We start from the raw sequence: 18,408 nt of genomic DNA, 5'->3' as shown, positions 1-18,408 counted from the left end.
CTCACGGTGGCTAGCAGTTGTCTGACTTGAAGATGCCAGAGGGTGTGCTGACAGCGCCTTCTAGCACAACCTGAATCTGGCTGTCGGGTCTGGGCTCAAATGGCTTAAACACACACAGGCGGCTGATATTACCAACCCTGGGGAAGCAAGCAGGGGGGCCCACTGGAGGGAGAATGGCAATGGCGTCTACCTCCATAATGTTCACGTTGCTGTTGTGGAAATTGTGATGCTAATCATTACTCGTTTACTTGGTACCCTTATTTCCTCTTATTAGTACAATTGCTATCAATGGTATAGTTAGTATTAACATTATTGTTGTACTGCTTCTATCATTCCTAAAACTATCATAGCATGTTGGCTAAGAGAAGAGTATACAGTCTCCGGAGCTACACTGTCTGAATCTGAATTCTGGATTCACATTTCCTAGCCTTTGGGCAAGTTATTTTACTTCTCTGAATCTCAGTTTCCTTATCTGTAAAATGGGATTCATAGCAGAGGTTACTTGGGAGGATTATATGAGAAAACGGATTTGTTCTTAGTATTGCACTGAGCACAAGGCAAGCACCCAATACACAGAAGCCATTCTTATGATGACTGCCACCCTCAGGATGCCTACCATGCGTCTGTCACTAAGTCTTATCTCAATTTTCACATTTTCCCCATACAGTAAGGCCTGTTACTATACCCAGTTTGTAGATAAGGAAAGTGTGGTGCAGAGACCTTCAGCTCCTTATCCAAAGTCACACAGTTATACCTGGTAGAGTCAGGATATGAATCTCATTCTGGGTGTTTCTGATGGCTGTGGCTTTTCACCATACCACATCCACTCTCGTCAGTTTAGTGATACTCGACCCTCTCCTGGGGCTCAAAGTAGCTTTGAAATATGCTGTTCTAACTATTCTTGAAAGCACAGCCAGTTTTCCTGTCTTCAGTGTCTTTGGATATAGGATTGAACCCCAGTAAGGTAGGAGGATCACAACTATGAGCTCCACTGTATTAATTTCTGAAAGCCATGTGTGATCAGCAGGGCTACTCAGCACTTGCCTTCTGAGAGGTCAGACGAATGAGACAGTGGAAAGGCACTTAGGATTTGGGCCACTGCCTTAATCCCCTTTCTTTACCAAGTCGATCATATGGAAAGTGGGCAGGAATCAGTGACTGGCAGATTTGCCTGTGCAATGGCAGCGTGAGTCTTGGTACCAGGGGAGTTTGTTTCACACAGCTGGGCTTCAGCAGTGTTCCATAAGCCATTTGTCTTGGATGAAAGGTTGATCAACTTTGGCTTCTGTGGAGAGAATCTGGAAGTAGGGGCAGATGATTATTTAGAGGCCTGCTTTCATTGATGGGCAGTCAAATACTGTGTGGCGTTAAAAAGTCATTTCAGGAAGATGTTTGCATTTTTAAATGTTACTCTTTGGGTTGAAAAAAACCATAGTTTCTCTCTAAAGAATGATTCCCACATCATACTCCCATCTTGGCAGATTCTAAGAGACCAAGGATGAAAGGGAGTCATCTGGGACTTCTCTCATTTTCATATTCAGAAATTGGCTGAACTCTGTATGTTTTCGTTCAGTGCCCTTGTTATAGAGGACCCCGGTGTTACGTGATTGACAGACTTTACAGTCAGAGCCAAATTCAGACTGAGGCATCATGGGGTGATAGCTCTTCATAATCTATCTGGGTTGAGGTGGAGATTTTACTCCAGTGTGGTCTTGAAGTGGAAGAAAGGGAAAGAAAAGAGAATTATGACAAAAATTCCATTGACCAGCATTTTAATGCATTTTGATATTTTTAGGAAATATTTGGGCCTGAAATCCACAAACACATCACATCTAGGCCTAATAGTAAAAGCGATTGTAGAACTTAGGTATCTTTGGAAATACTTCTTTTCCCAAACCTGGGCAGGTAGAGGGGTTTAATTACAGGTGGCTGACATGAATGCCAGAATATGACACTTTTAATGGCTGCTGCTTTTCCATGATGGACTTTAACAACTGTGATGGTTACATAAGAAATAACTCAGAAAGTTACAGGGTGACCATATAATTTATCACCCATACCAGGACATTTTTGAGAGTTAAAGTAGTTACTATTAATGCATACTAGTACAGCTGGTATAAACTGGGATTTTTCTTGGCAAATTGGGGCCTTTGGTCACCTTAGCAAGTAAAACCCATGAATCTTACTATAGAACCAATTCAGAAACCAAGGTGGCAATGAGGCAGGAAAATATTTAGTCCACAGCTAACTCGTGTCTACAGCAGACAGTTTAAGAAAAACATTCAGGAGGCATTTGAGAAGTCAAAGGAGTTTAGTCACTTTGTGAATTCTACTTATTTCTCATAAGTACTACTAATTAAAACATTTTACTTGAGAGGCTAAGATAAAAAGTGTTTACTAAATCCTTGTATTCATCCAGCGTGTATTTGCCAGTTCATCATCTGTGAGTCTGTAGGGCTTAAATTACATGTTGTTGTTGGGGACCATGAGTAATTCTCAGACAATTATATCCAATTGGAACTTAAATTATGATGAAAGCTCTCCCTCTGTAAAAGTGAATATACTTCCTTGGGGCTTAATTCTTCTGTGAGATCTGTTGGCAGTGCCAAGAGTGTTCCTGTCATAAGGAAGGTCCAATGTGGATACAAAATAAAGGCTAAGGCCACAGATGAAATACTGGCTCTAACACCACGCTGAATAGTTTGGAAAACGTGTAAAGAGAATCGAATGCACAACCCAGGGGTGAATTACCTCTTTTTTTCCCTCCCATGTCAGAAAGTGAAATGTTAACCGTGATGATTTGTTTCTTCACAGGTTCTTCTTGAAATTTTTCCTCAAATGTAACCAAAATTGCCTAAAGAATGCAGGAAACCCACGTGACATGCGGAGATTCCAGGTGGGTCTGTCTTGTCTTTCTTGAATCTCAATAATGACATGAATATGAGGAGAGAATTAAAAAAATCTTAGGTAGAAGATATGTAGTTGTTTCTCCAGAGGTGAGGAGCAGCTGAGGCCCTTGGTTCCCCAGGTATCTGCAATCTAGGAGTTGCTTAGATTAAACAAGAGTGGGAACTGTACCACCTGTGCTCACTGGTTGAGACAATGGTCTTCTTCCAGTCTAGTTTTGGCTTCCTGAATGGACTCACATGCCTAAGCCCCCACAGATTAAGTACATAGAAATGATGACTTCTGGCTGAGAGTGGTGGCTCACACCTATAATCCAGCACTTTGGGAGGCCGAGGCAGATGGATCACCTGAGGTCAGGAGTTCGAGACCAGCCTGGCCAACATGGTGAAACCTCATCTTTACTAAAAATACAAAAATTAGCTGGATGTGGTGGTGAGCACATGTAGTCCCAGCTACTTGAGAGGCTGAGGCAGGGGAATCACTTGAACCTGGGAAGTGGAGGTTGCGGTGAGCTATTGCACCGCTGCACTCCAGCTTGGGTGAGACAGTGAGACTCTGTCTCAAAAAAAAAAAATAAATAAATAAACTAAATAAAATTAAAAAAAAATAAAAAGGAAGAAAGAAAGAAATGAATTATTTGCCTAAAATTTTACATGTAGAAAAGAGCGAGAGCGTGGTAGCTCATACCTGTAATCCCAGCAGTTTGAGAGGCCAAGGCGGGCAGATCATTTGAGGTTAAGACTTGGAGATCAGCCTGGCCAATATGGTGAAATTCCAACCCTACAGAAAAATACAAAAATTAGCTCAGTGTGTTGAATGAGTTTGTTGTCCCAGCTACTCAGGAGGCTGTGGTGGGAGGATCACTTGAACCCTGGAGGTGGAGGTTGCAGCTGAGATCATGCCACTGCACTCCAGCCTGGGTGACAGAGTAAGACCCTATCCACCCCCACCAAAAATAAATAAATAAAGAGAGAGAGAGAGAGAGAGAGAGAGAGATAGAGAGAGAGTAAAGAGTACAACTGGGCTAGTATAACTGCTCTGCTTTACAATGATGTTTTTTTCTTGCTTCCTTTCTCTCTGCTCACCTCTTCCGATCTTGGAAATTGCTAGTGGTACCTGCCTATTATAATGGGCCTGTTAAGAAGCATAACATCTCTAAAATGAGATGGATAACAGTTCTGTTTCAGAAATGTCCTTAATTATACATTTACTAAAGGAAGAGGATTCACAAAAAAACGCATTTACTTCTAAGACACAAAATGATACTTGGATTTTAGGAAAGGTTGTTGAGTCTAGACACGGTGCTTCTCTAACTTAAAAGTGCTGCAGATCCTCTGAGGATCTTATTAAAATGCTAATAGAGGTCTGGAGTGGGAATAGAATCCTGCATTCTTAACAAGCTGCAGTATGATTCCACAGCCATGGCCCACACTTTGAGTCGCAAAGCTTTAGACCCTTGTGCTGCTCTCCACCTAATGTCATGGCTAAGTTATTCGCGCGGTCAATGTAAGTTTCCCTGTCAGAGTAATGATCCATTTATGTATGCTCATGTGGTCCATCAGGAGAACAGAATGGTGTTTAAAGTAGGCACTTAAGTATATTTAGTCAGCTTTAAATGTAGATTGAAATGTATGATCTCTGAGAGGATCCTGAAAAATTTTAGCTGCACCTTCATTCTCTGATGGGAAAAGGGAAAGAGATGATCTTGAGCATTGATTGGGGATATCAATACTTCTTAGTCTCCAAGATTTCTTTTAAGGAGGTGAGACTTATTAGTCTCATTAAAGAACAAATGCAATAGGAAAAAAGACATCTCTCCCGAGATTCTGAGGCATTTCTCCAAAATCATCTTGGCCTCACCACCTTTTGTCTTGACGCACAGTAATGGGGAGGTGTGTCGTTTCATAGAAAATGTTTCCTCTGGTCATCTTCTGATTCCAGACTGGTAAACTTGGTTTTCTCATCCCCACGGAGGATTTTTTGTGTTATGTTTGAGTCAGCTTTGCAATTAAGCTGGCAAAAGCACACATTGGTGCTACTAAGTGTGTGTTGCTTACGGTCTTGCAACATGAGGCTGGATTTTGGAATAAACTGTTTTGTAGCTTGCTTTGGTCTTGACATGAGCCTTATATTTAATTCGACCAAAGCTTGGGTTAGGAACAAAGCATAGCCAGGTATGAAACAATGTATGCCTAATAAACATGCCTAAAGCCTTATGTATACCAGAATTAACTCTGCCGTACTCCTTAGGGCAGCAGAGTTTGGGATGGACTTTGATGGTATTGGGAACCTAAAAGAGCATTCATATAGAACTTCCAGAGGCTTTCTTTTCTTTGTGGAACCTACTAGTGACACGTCTGAAAAGCTTGAATTATAGGAATATAGCTCTCATACAAGATGAGAAACCAATTTAGTCTCTTATTTTGGGAGTATCTACAAAGCTTCTATTTGCAAACAAAATAGTTATTCTTTGTTTAGTAGAAGGGGTACTGAGATAAATAGGCACAACATAGATATCTGCAAAGTCTTATAATCCTTTGGAGCTTCAGTATCCTCAACTGTAAAATGGAGTAAAAATGATGATTCTGCTTATTTCACTACATATAAAAGACAACAATATTTTACATGCATAGTTAATTTGTAAGTGATAAAATACAAATGCAAGCCTTTGAAGAAAATCCATGTGGTAAACTGAAGATGGATCATTAGTTCCGTCTAGAGTTTCTCAGCCTGGGTACAGTTAACATTTTAGACTGGATAATTCTCTTTTGGGGAAATCATGGGGGCTGTTCCCATGCATTGTAGGATGTTTAGCAGTGCCACTGGCCTCTACCCTCTCGATGCTAGTAGAGAACATCTACCTCCCAATGATGGCAACCCAAAATGTCTGCAGATATTGTCAAATGTCTTCTGGTAGAGGGGGAAGAGGCAAAATGGCCCCTGACTGAGAACCACTGATTTAATCCTACATCTGATAACCTCTGACAGACTCTTACTGGGGTGACAGTGCCACTGTCCCAAAAAGTGCACACTTTGATTAAGCGTGAGAGCTGCCCAGCACAAAGTCCATACTGTCTTTCAAATAAATATGATTTATCTGCACCCTGGCAATGCTCTTGCCTGTGATTCTCAAATGGGTCCTAAAATAGATCAATAGGGGCAGCTACCTTGGCCACCAAAGAGTCAGTTTTTAAGTTAAAGATGAGCCATGTCTCTCTTTATTAACAATGACAAATTCTTATCGGATCTCAGGTTTAACCTGCTTTGCTCGCATCACCCACTCTTTGCTGCCTAGAAGAGGATGGAGGAACCCACGGCAGAAGGAACACTGACACATTTTATTTTGTATCCCTGTACATTAATACATTTCTTTATTATTTGTACACAGTCAACATTGGGTTTCATGCAGGCTAGCACATGGATATTTGTGTAATTAGAGGATGGATGAATTGCCTCGAGAGTTAAAGCAAAACCTCAGATCTCTCTTACCCAACCTTTGATTTTTTCTTCTACAGTCTTTTCTCTTCCATGACTATTTACTCCCACCTCCCTCTGTATTATTTCATGCCAGCAGCCATTACGCCTTTTTTGAATCCATGTTTCATTTTTTTTTCTTGAATTATGTGACTGTAGTCACTCATTCTGAACTCCCTACAAGGGATGCTGTTTGTCTGCCTTTCTATAAATGTTGGTGTTCTCCAAGTCTCCTTCTGAGGCCCAGATCTTTTCCCATTTTATAGGCTGTCTTTAGTATCTTCTCCACCCACAGCATCTTAACCAGTCTTTATGCATTGAGGACTCTGGTGTCAGAATCCCTGAGACCTGACATCCAGGTTTAGATCTAACTGTCCAGACGTCTGCTGGATATTTTTAGGGACTTCAACTCAATCAGCTTCAAACTGAGCTGTCATCCTTAGCTGTTTGTTTGTTTGTTTGTTTGTTTGTTTTGCCTCCAGCCCAAGCTTCTTAAGTTCCCCATCTTGGTTCATTCCTAACTGCATCAAGTGCTGGGAAAATAACTGTGTCTATGTTCAGCATGTTCCATGTTCATGTGCTTAAATGCATGTGTCCATGTGTTTACCTTTATGTACTTCTATGGATATTGGTAGCAATTATGACGATAAAGCTAACATTTATTTGGTATTTCTTTAGTGAGATGCTTTGTGCAAAGTATTTGACATGAGTTAATGTGTTTATCTCCATAATACCCTTGTTAAGAATATGGCAATATGGATTATTCCCATTTTTAAAATGAGGAAACAGATTTAGAACAGTTAAGCAATCTACCCAAAGTCACACATCTGCTAAATGGTAAGGCAGTGGTATAACCCAAGCAGTCTGACTCAGATATTCTGACGTTTTGAAGCAACAAAGAAATTGTCCATAGTCTGTCAGCAGATATTTAGTGAGGCCATAAGGAGATCTCGTAATATCTGAGAGCCCTAATGACTCCCCACAAATATGTACTGGAATCCCAGGAAAGCCTGAGAGGGGTTTTCAAAAGAGATGTTTGCCCTAATAGAGTCTAAAGGTGCCATCTGCACGAACAGCACTGACACATAAGCAAAGTTCATCATGCAGAGGTTAGAGCTGTGTGGAAGTGGGGGAACATGAACATTTTTCCAGTGTACAACTACAGTGTTGATCAATTTTTACTTGCAGGGACTTTAGGAAAACAAGCTATTATTTAGCAGTCAACCTGAGCTTCACTTAACCTGTAAAGGATTTGGTCAGTTCTCTAAAGGGAGGAGAGACCCTCATTTAGATGGGGTATGAATAAAGCGGCCCCCAGACATCTCAGAGTGGTCTGCTAAGAAATCATACTAAATTTCCCAAGTCTTACGACTGAACCAAGACAGAGAGATTAATCTTTGCTGTAGCTGTCCTGGCTTCAGAGGTGTGTGTCACAATGATATTGATTGAAGATTGCTTATGAACAAGACATATACTTTTCAGCATTTTTCTCATAGCACACTAATTGGAAGGCTGGTTTCAAATATTTTTATGTTTCTGTTGCTTCTGAGGGAGAGTGAAAGAATGTCTTTCTGGCACCAAAAAACTGGTCTCTTCCTTACATGTCAATATGGCTTTTCCCAGTTATATTGAAAACCTGAGTCCCGGCACATCTGCCTGAAGACACACTCTCTTGCCTACCAAGCAGGGTCTGTCCAGTCGTCACTGCCGCTGCTTTCTTCTGTCTCACTTTGTATGCTTGCCGGCCAGCCTGATCTTCATATAGCAACGCCGGAGCGTGTCTCCTCTGAACAGCAATCAGGGGCCTGTGTAGGTGACTGAGGAGGACATAAGAAAGGTTGTTGATCTCTTGACATGGAAAGACATTCTGTCAAGCAAACTCAGCTTCACAGCGGCTGGGCTTCTGCTGTGTAAACAGAGATTGCTTAATTACACAGGTCATGTCAATTAGTGTGACCTTAGTGTTTTCAAGAAATTAATCACTTTCTGCAGAGCTGGGCTGTGTTCATACTTTAAGGCAGTATGGAATAAACCTTGTAGAAAATCTGGCACAATCTTTTTTTTTTTTTTTAATAATGGCTGTTTTCTTTTGAAATCCCTAGGCTATGGTTAGGATAAGAAACTTGCTTAAATACAACAGTGGATACAGGCTTTGTTCAGGACTGGTGGCCATGGGGAAGGCTGGGGGAAAAAAGAGAGCAAGTTGGGGATGGAAAGAGCTCATGACACGGAGAAATTCACTTAGGACTAAACAAGCCTCTTTCTTCATCTTGACACTAAAAAGATGCCAATGTCAAAGGACTATGTTAAAACGATGCCACGGTCTTGTTTTTAACTGACAGGAGCCAGACAATTCAACCTTAAGATTTAAATCTTTATCAGTAGCTTTCCTTTTGGGGACTGGCAGAATGAGGGTGCTAAGGGAAGAACAAGAATCGTGTTCAAGCTGTCATTGCAATAGAAACCATAATATTTAGAGACTGAAGTAAAGTATAAATTTCCAAATTCATCTTATCTCTTTAATAAAGTGTTTCCATTGGCTATAAATCTATATTCATATATGAATGTTAGATCTATAACTATATATGAATGTAAATGGAAGACATATTTATGCACACATGCATGCATGTATTCAGTAATATTTACTGAAGTGCTAAGTGGTGAGTCTATCATGATGAACAAGAAAGATAAGGTCTTTGCCTAGTGAAACTTACATTCTTCTTGGGATGGTACTAGCTGCTGTGACAAATAGACCGTATAATATTGAATGGCTCACCTGCAGCAGAAGATTATTTCTTGCTCACATAATGGTACAAGGCAAGTGTTCCTGGTTGACGAGCAGGTATTGTCCTTGAGGTTTTTTGGGGACCTGGGCGCTTGTTGTTTTATACCTCCCCTATTCTATAGAACCTTTTTGTCTTTATCCAGTTTCTGATGGGTGAAGGGCACATGAAGGGTACCATGTGCTTTTTAAAACCCTTGGCTTACAAATTTGCTCACTTCCATTGGCTAGAAGTCAGTCACATGGTCATATACAACCACAGGGAGGCTTGCATGCTCTAGCTGTGCAGCCCATAAAGATAAAAAAAAAATGGATGTATGTAGAACAATTGCCATCAGCTGCCACAATGAAGATGTGTACACGTTAACAAGGATAAATATTAGAAATTGTAACTGCTGCTATAAAGAAAATTAAACAGGATATTATGAGAGAGAAAAACAGTGTGAGGTGAAAGATGGAAACCTCTCTTAAAGTAGGTGACCAGGAAAGCGTTCTGAGGTAAGGACATTCAAGTTTAGAGATCAAGAATAAGGATAAAGCATCTTAGGAAGAGCCAGAGAATGTTCTGAGCAGATGAAGTAGCAAGCACCAAACTCCTGTGTACCTCATGTTTATCTAAGGAGGCAAACAATCTTCCTTTACATCTTAGTCATTTGGATAGGAAGGAAGAGGAGAAACCGCCAGGTTATTCATCCCAAATTCCCACCAAAATTGTGTTTTGCTTTTAAAAATGATGATGTAAGTTATGATATTAAAAGACTACGCCCTGCCTTTTCTAGTAAATTCTAGACATTTTGGAGAATCTTTGCTGTTTGTTTAAGAAGCCATGGTATCTCTGAATCCATATGTTATAGGGAATAAGTAGAGGATTTTTAAAATACATGCCCGACTTCTGCAGTTTCTGTCTGTTTTAAATACACTTACATAAAAGGGATAAGAATATGTCCTTCTTTATTTCTCCTCCACTGACTCCTACCCCCTGTCTTGGATGTACTTATATTGTTATATTGTTTTGACAAACAGCACATCTTGCAATTAAATTCTCTACCAACAGAATGCTAGGGGCTTGAGCTGCGATCACTCTCTTCATACAGAATAATTTCAAGAGGCTCCATGCTGATTAATTATACTGAAAGCAGCTCTAATGATAGTTTCCGAATACAAGATTAATTCACATAACATGGTAAATACAAATGGTGGATTTTCACCCTGATATATTAAACCATTATGGCTTACTGGGCAAATATGTATCTTGGCATAAGCCTTATGCTGAGCCTTGGCAGAAAGTGTGCATCACTGAGAAGGAATCTTTATGAACAGCATTTGATGAGTGGTCGCTCTGCACTTTAGAGAACATGTATTTCCACATTAAGCACAGCTGCCTTAAAGGAAATGTACAATACATTAATGAATGTAAAAGGGTTTGCTTTGAGCTGTGATTGCCGATGGATACTGGCTCTGAAGATGCCTATAGTTACTGGGATTTACCAGCCAAAGGTATCCTTGTATTCTTCTACTTTTTAAGTTGTAACTTACAGAGCTCTAGTTATATGTCAGACACTGTAGTAAGCATTATACAGGTATAATCTTATTTTTCTTCCACTTTTTCTCTTGTTTCCTTTGCTCCTGTCAACCACATTGGCTTTCCTTCATTTTTCTTCCCCGCTTATACCAAATTCATTCTTCTCTCAGGATCTTTGCACTTTCTATTCTCTCTCTCTGGAAAACTCTTCTGACACATTGAATAGCCAGACATTTTTTATGCAGATTTCAGGCTGGGCATGATGGCTCATACCTGTAAGTCCAACACTTTGGGAGTATGAGGCAGGTGGATCACTTGAGGCAGGGAGTCTGAGACCAGCCTGGCCAACATGGCACAACCTCATTTCTTCTAAAAATAAAACTATAAATAATTCATTTATTGGTCACTTCCTTACAGATGCCTTTCCTAATCACCCAATTAAAAATATCTTCCACCTAGGCACCACCTAGGTAAAAGATATTTTATTTTTCTTGGAACTTACCACAATCTGAAATTTTGCTTTTAATGGTTAGTTATTGTCTGACCCCCTCTCTATCCCCAATAAGAACTAAACTCCTGCTTAGTGAATGCTCTATCAGTTTTGTTCATTGCTGCTTCTTCAGTGCATAGAATAATGCTGGGCACATGATAGGCACATAGTAGGCTCACCACTTATTCCTATCACCAAGTGACTAATCTAACATTACAAGCAAGTAAGGGATGGGACCGGAGATCAAACTCAGGATCATCTGACTCTGGAATCTGAGCCATTGATCAATATGCCATTTTCTTGGTCCTGATTTCCACATCCCTATGCCAGAGTCCCATCATTACAGAGCACGCCTGACAATCCTGTTTGTCTCATTCCTACCTAAAATGGCCAATGAGGACACACAGCACTAAACACCGATGACACCCTCAAGCGTCATCAAAAGTATCGTGATCCACCGAGGGAGGACTGAGGTTCAGATCACTTATGAGCTTTTCATGTTTATCCTGTGTCACCGTTCAGGAGTCTGAAGCTAAATCTACTTTCTAAAGGTCTAAATTAGTTTAGCACATGTATCTGAGGATTTAGAAGTGTCTGTTCTTGTCTTCCTGTTAAGAGCTAGTTTTGCCTCAAGCCTTAAAGTGTGAATTTAATTCCATTAACCACTCCTTCACTCCAGCAGTTCCACTCTGTTACATCCTGTAGGTTCATGCGTCCTCCATAATTTTTAATGAGTTATTTGGAATCTTTCAACCAGATAGAGCCTAGCAATCAGGCACATTTCTGAGAATATCGCATTCCATATCAATCAAGGATATTTTGAAGGACAAAGTTAATGAAGACCTAACTGCTGCAGACCATTTTTATGTAAATAATACTTAAACTGCAGTCAGTCACACAGGCACCATAGATTTGTACTGGAAGATATGAGGAGAGTCCAGAGAGAACATGTAAGCCAGGGCTTGAAATTATCGCAAGGCCGGAGCTGGGCGTGGGTGAGAACTGCACTGTGAGTCTACAGGTTTCTCTTCAGGCTTGCCTCTGCTCTTAATTTGTCCTGTGACCTTGAAGGTTTTCTTTTTGAGGCAGAGTCTTGCTCTATCGCCCAGGCTGGAGTGCAGTGGCATGATCTCAGCTCACTGCATCCTCTGCCTCCCGGGTTCAAGCAATTCTCCTGCCTCAGCCTCTCGAGTAGCTGGGATTATAGGCATGCACCACCACATCCAGCTAATTTTTATCTTTTTTAGTAGAGACAGAGTTTCACCCTATTGGCCAGTCTGGTCTCGAACTCCTGACCTCGTGATCTGCCTGCCTCGGCCTCCCAAAGTGCTGGGCTTATAGGCGTGAGCCACTGCGCCCAGCTGAAGTCTTTTTTTTTTTTTTTTTTTAACTCCTGACTTTCGTTTGCCAAGCTGCAAGAGGAGGTGTTGGACAAATTGGACTGTCATAACTTATATTGAGGACTCCTTTTATCATTTTATCTTATGAACCTCATATGATGACATATTTTTTCAATCAAATTGCATTTATTGAGTAAGAATCACATTGTCTTTAGAGTTCTTTAAAACCATGAAAAATTGCTAGTTGAGAGCTTCTCACATAGATGTGATAACCAGAGTTTCCATATCGAGTTAGTTGATAGGGTCCCAGGCAAGGGAAAATTAACTGAATAGGTGCTTTTATGATTCCCACTCTGCAATATTGTCACCCGTTATTACCGTCAAAAACATTTAGTTGGAAGCCACTAGATTGATCTCTAAGGTCACTTGTGACTCTAACATTTGACGAGTCTGCAAAGTAGTTAAGCAGACAAGTGGAGTGTAGACTGTACGGGGTTGAGAACAGAAGTGTCATCAATGCTTTTTTTATTGCATTTTAGGTTTTGGGGTACATGTGAAGAACATGAAAGATTGTTGCATAGGTACACACATGGCAGTGTGATGTGCTGCCTTCCTCCCCATCACCTATATCTGGCATTTCTCCCCATGCTCCCTCTCCCCAACTCCCCATCCCCCCCGCTGTCAATGCTTTTTAAAAAATATCTAGACTTTATTTTGTAGAGCAGTCTTAGGTTTATTTACAGAAAGGTAAGTACAGAGTTCTCATATACCCTCTCAACCCCATCCCCATTCCCTAACCCTCATTTTCCCCTATTATTAATATCTTGGATTAGTGTGATACATTTGTTACAATTGATGTGCCAATATTAATATATTATTAAAGTCCATAGTTTTGTGGGCCGGGTGTGGTGGCTCATGCCTGTAATCCTAGCACTTGGGAGGCCAAGGGGCATAGACTGCATGAGCCCAGGAGTTCAAGACCAGTCTGGGCAACATGGTGAAACCCTGTCTTCACCAAAAAAAAAAAAAAAAAAAGATAAAGCTGAATGTGGTGGTGCAAGCTTCTTGTTCCAGCTACTCAGGAACTAAGGTGGGAGGACCACTTTAGCCTAGGAGGGAGAGGATGCAGTAGCTGAGATCGCACACCACTGCACTCCAGGTTGGGTGACAGAATAGGACTTTGTCTCAAAAATCAATCAATCAATTTATAGTTTACACTAGGGTTCACTGTTTGTGTGTACATTCTATAGGTTTGGACAAGGGCATGGACATATTCATCATTGCAGTGTTAGACAGAATGGTTCACTGCCCTAAAAATCTTCTGTCCTTAGTCCATTCATCCCTGTCTTTTCCCAGACTCCTGGCAACCACTGGTCTTTTCACTGTCTTCATAGTTTTACCTTTTCCAGAATGTCATACAGTGGGACTCATATAGTAGTCACTTGAGATTTACTTTTTCTTATTTAGTAATATGCATGTGAGACCCCTCTATGACTGACTGTGGCTTGATAGCTCATTTTCTTAATTGCAAAATGACATTCTATTATATGGATCACCAGTTTGTTTATCCATTCACCCAGTGAAGGACATCTTGGTTGCCGATGCCTTTTATTTACTTGAGTTTTTTTATTCACATAATTTTAGATTTACGTGCAGTTATGAGAGAGGTAATACAGAAAGACCCCATGTACCAGTTACCCAGTCTTCCTCAGTAACATTCTGCAAAGTTATTTTACAATATGACAACCAGTATACGGACATTCATGGAATCCACCCATCTTATTCAGGTTTCCCTTGTTTTACTGGTACTTGTTTGTGTGGGTATCTTTTTAGTTCTATAAAATTGCATCGTGTCTAGCTTTGTGTGTCTAACACCATAGTCCATCTATAGGGAATTTTCATCACCACGAGGATGCCTTGTCTTGTCCTGTTTTAGTAACTGTGCTAACCTTCTCTGTGTGTCCAAATTTCCTACTGTAAGGATTGAATTAGGGACCTCTCTAATGGCCTCGTTTTAAAATAATCAAAGCCCTATCTGAAAATATAGTCACATTCTGAGGTACTGGGGATCAGGCCTTCAACATGAATTTCTGGGGAGGAATAATTCAGCCCTTAACATGCAGTTGGTATCCCCTGGTTACTGGCTTTTACCCTCAACATAATTCCCTGGGATATCAATTGTTTGTTCCTTCTTATTGCTGAGTATTATTTCATGAAATGCTGCCCAATGCTTTTTATTTCATGTAGTTCAAGTTAGTATTTTTAAAGCCTTATGGTTTAAAGCCCTAAATGAATGCAAAAGTACAAGCTAAAGCCAGAGGTTAGGAAGCATGGAACAGACTAACTTCAACACTGATATTTCCTTTTACTGAGTTACCGTGCATCAGCATTGAAAATCAAGATTTGGAATTTTTAAATAGTCATTGAAAATTAACAGGAGGAAGTGGCTATTTTTTTGGAAGGAAGTCCTTAACTGTCACAATATTTGAAATTTATTATGGCCTAATCTTTGCTCCGATTCTGTGTTTGTTGAAGAAATGCTTAAAGATGCAGACTTCAACATTTGGTGTTGCTTTTGTCGTAACCCCTTCTTCCACGCAAACTGCTACATTTGTTAATGCGATCTTCCACTCGTGATTGAATTTAGCTGCTTATATCTTTTTGAAAATCTGCTCATGAGACAGAGGTTATGCTTCATGAATCTTCGATAATAGAGTGAGGACATACAAGGTCTCCTGCCCAACGTGAAGGGAAGAGGGGCTGCCTGAGAACTGATGGTGAGGAAGTACCAACCAATAACAAAACTCCTGAGAAACCCTCACTGATGGGAAACATTGGGAAAACTAGACTGAACTGACGAAACATCTCATTTACAGACTCTTCAGAATAGTGAGGTTTCATTTATAAAGCCTCAAATGTAACAGACTAAGATACAGATAAGTTCTAGAAAGCAAAATTATATAAACCAGTGAAAACTGCAATTCACGTGAGGCCTAAATGTATAATAATGTGTTATCGGCACAAAAGTCTTTAAAATTGTAAGTTTGTGTTGAGCAGTGAACTTAGAAAAAACACTGTCTGTATCCTTTTTTTAAAAAAAATTGCAGTGTATGCTGGGTCTTCTTTATGGCCGTTAAGATGCTTCAGGTTATCAACCCAACACATTCTTTTGAACTTTTTGTTTAACATCACCAACAAAGTGACAACTCCTACTCTATTACTGCTACTCATGTTTATTGAGTGCTCCATGTGAACCGGGAACCATGCTAGCCACTTTAATGAATTTAAGCCTCACAGTTACCTTATGAGTTAAGTATGGTCATTATTCCCATTGAGAGTCAGGGACACTGGGACTCCGAGAAGTTAACCTGGTCAAAGTCACATTAACCAGGAAAGTTTGGGAGCCAAGAATGAAATTTTGTATCTAGTTCTTTCAAATTCTAAATAGAGAGGGATAGGAATAATACCTTTTGGGGATATTAATCCAGAAAAAGATGAAACAGAGGAGATTCTGAACCACTGTTATGAGCCAAGAAATTGAAAATATCCAAAGTGTAAAATATCCAAAGGCCATGGTCAGCTAGAGACTTCTTTTCTGCCCTTCTTATTCTCTTATTCCGAATACTCTCAACTGGAAGAGAGGGACCAGATGGAAAGAACCTTGGAACATACTGAGTGTTCACCAGCATATCTCTAAATTGCTGCCTTAAGAAGCAAAGCCCCCTAATAGAAATTTCATTACAAAAATATAGTGATAAAGTATATATGTATAAACCCAAACTTGTTTACATAGGCAGATATTTCAGGAGATATAACATTGGCATCTTCAAGAATCAAGCGGTACAATTAATTTCAAAACCATTCTAGAGCAGTGCCATCCAATAGAACATTCTGCAATGATAAAAAAAAAATTCCCCATTCGCCATGTCCAATATGGTAGCCAGAGTTACGTATGACTATGAAACACTTGAAATGTGGCTATTGAGGCTCAGGAAGGGAATCTAAAATTTTGTTTAGTTTAAATTTAGCCACACATTTGGCTTCTGCATTGGACAATGCAGTTCTAGAAAGTAAAGGTGTAATTATAACAGATATCATAAAATTCTAAACATACCTATTTCTTCATATTCTCAACATCTTTTTCTTTGGGCAGGGGAGTAGAGAAATGGGGAAAAAGGAAAAGGGTGGTTGTGTCCAAAGGTAAAATCATTTTTAATGTTTATCTGTCTCAAATTTAGGCTATGTTTTATTGACAAAATTTAGGAAGGTAGGAGACTTGGCAGGCCTGCCTGTCCCCTTGCCTGCATGAAAGTGTCAGCACCTCATTAATCTTGCATGAAACTGTAAAGGCCCTTTTCCCTCCTACCATGGGCCAGTTTTTAAAGGACACTTCAGTCCCCCTTTTGCATCTCATGTATTTTTTTTTAATTTACAAGTTGCTCTGTGGATTAATTTTAGCAAATGTTTTATTTAAATATATCCTGAATATTTCCAAATTGACATGGGAGAAGTTGTTTTGCGGTAGGCAAGTTGTACTGTGAGTTTTTGAGGAACAGATTAGCTGTTCATTTTCTAGAAATTTAAAGTATGAAGATTCTCTGTATTATCTTTTCTCCAATTTTGATTGGCATTTCAACCAAATGATTCTATCACACATGTGGCCCTGGTGGTTCTTCTGTTGCCAAGAAAAGAAAAACATATGGGGTATAGTTTTTTTTCCTTAACCGTTCTTGACATTTTTGTTTAATGTAGGGATTAGATGACAGTGTCTTTAAAAAATACTGAATATTTTAAGCCTTAAGTTTGGAGAGCTTCTGTCTTACAGGTGCATGGTGAATTGTCACTGTTGTGTTTTTTCCTCCTAAGACAGACATCTAGAATAACCACTTTCTGTATTTCCTGACACTGAAAACAGATATGGTTTGGGATTCCTTTTATAGTTTCTTCAGCTAACGACTCCAGTGACCGCTCAACTGTGGTCTCATAGTAAATCAAAATTTCTTTGAAAGACCCGGCTCTGTTATGTAATTGTAAGTCCTAAGAAGCCGTCTCTCTAAAAAGAAAAGTGAACTTCTGTTGCCTTAAGTAAAATTGACTTTGCCACTGCACATGATAGTTTTTGAAGACAAAATAGTAGACCATTTTCTTCTTCTCCTCCTTCTCTTCCTTCTTTTAAATTAACTTGTAAACACATAAGCTTCAGGCTGTATCAGATCTGGTTGGTCAATCATGAATTAAGGGAAGAACCACTCTGCAAACTACTGCATCAAACTTACATGTCATCTCCCAGATGATTTGTTCTAGATGGAATTTGGGGTTTCACAGTGGCCAAGGAGAATACTCTGAATCCTTGATTGAACCCTCAACTGTTTCCTATGCATTTTAATAAAGTAGTTTTAGAAAACAAAATCAACTTTATGCTACTAGCATGAGTGATGCGTTCACAGCCTGCAATTCATGGGCATCTTTGAGGCTCTGGGAAAGGAAATTCACCATATTTTGCCAGGATGCCCTTAGGTCAACAAGGGGGACAAGGGAATTTTTTAAGTGTGGCAAGACTAGTGGGGACTGGAGTCTGGGCTGACAATTCACAGGCGTAGACTGGGGCCTGGCATCTTCCCCTCTGCCCAACTCAGCTGATGAAACATTAGTGTTGCACAAGACTCTTCAGAAGTGGTTGCCCCCTTTAGCCAACTCGGAGAAAAGGCTTCCTCAGAAACTGAGGCCTCTGTCTGTGCCAATCCTTGTGAAGCGGTTCACCTCTTCAGAGGCTAATGCCTCTCAAAACCAAGAACAATTAAAGCGAGTCTTTCCAAGCAACTGGGGAATTGAGCAAAATAAATCAGAAATCCTCAGCCTTCGCTCTGGAGGCTCCCCTCATTATGAGAGCAGA

At 40.1% G+C, this 18,408-nt stretch overlaps 1 protein-coding gene across 8 annotated transcripts in view; it reads left to right on the top strand.

Moving 5' to 3' along the window:
- The window catches only part of EBF1 (EBF transcription factor 1), a 407,240-nt gene that overhangs the window by 257,971 nt on the left and 130,861 nt on the right, over nucleotides 1-18,408 (top strand). For all 8 annotated transcript variants that reach the window (XM_037729062.1, XM_037729064.1, XM_017502096.2 and 5 more), the window contains exon 7: nucleotides 2,815-2,896. In XM_037729062.1, the coding sequence (XP_037584990.1) occupies nucleotides 2,815-2,896 (82 nt within the window). The remainder of the gene's footprint in view (nucleotides 1-2,814; nucleotides 2,897-18,408) is intronic.

This window comes from Cebus imitator, unplaced genomic scaffold (assembly GCF_001604975.1).
Source record: "Cebus imitator isolate Cc_AM_T3 unplaced genomic scaffold, Cebus_imitator-1.0 Scaffold291, whole genome shotgun sequence".
In the NCBI taxonomy this organism is placed as follows: domain Eukaryota; kingdom Metazoa; phylum Chordata; class Mammalia; order Primates; family Cebidae; genus Cebus; species Cebus imitator.
This window is presented reverse-complemented; position numbering and strand designations above follow the sequence as displayed.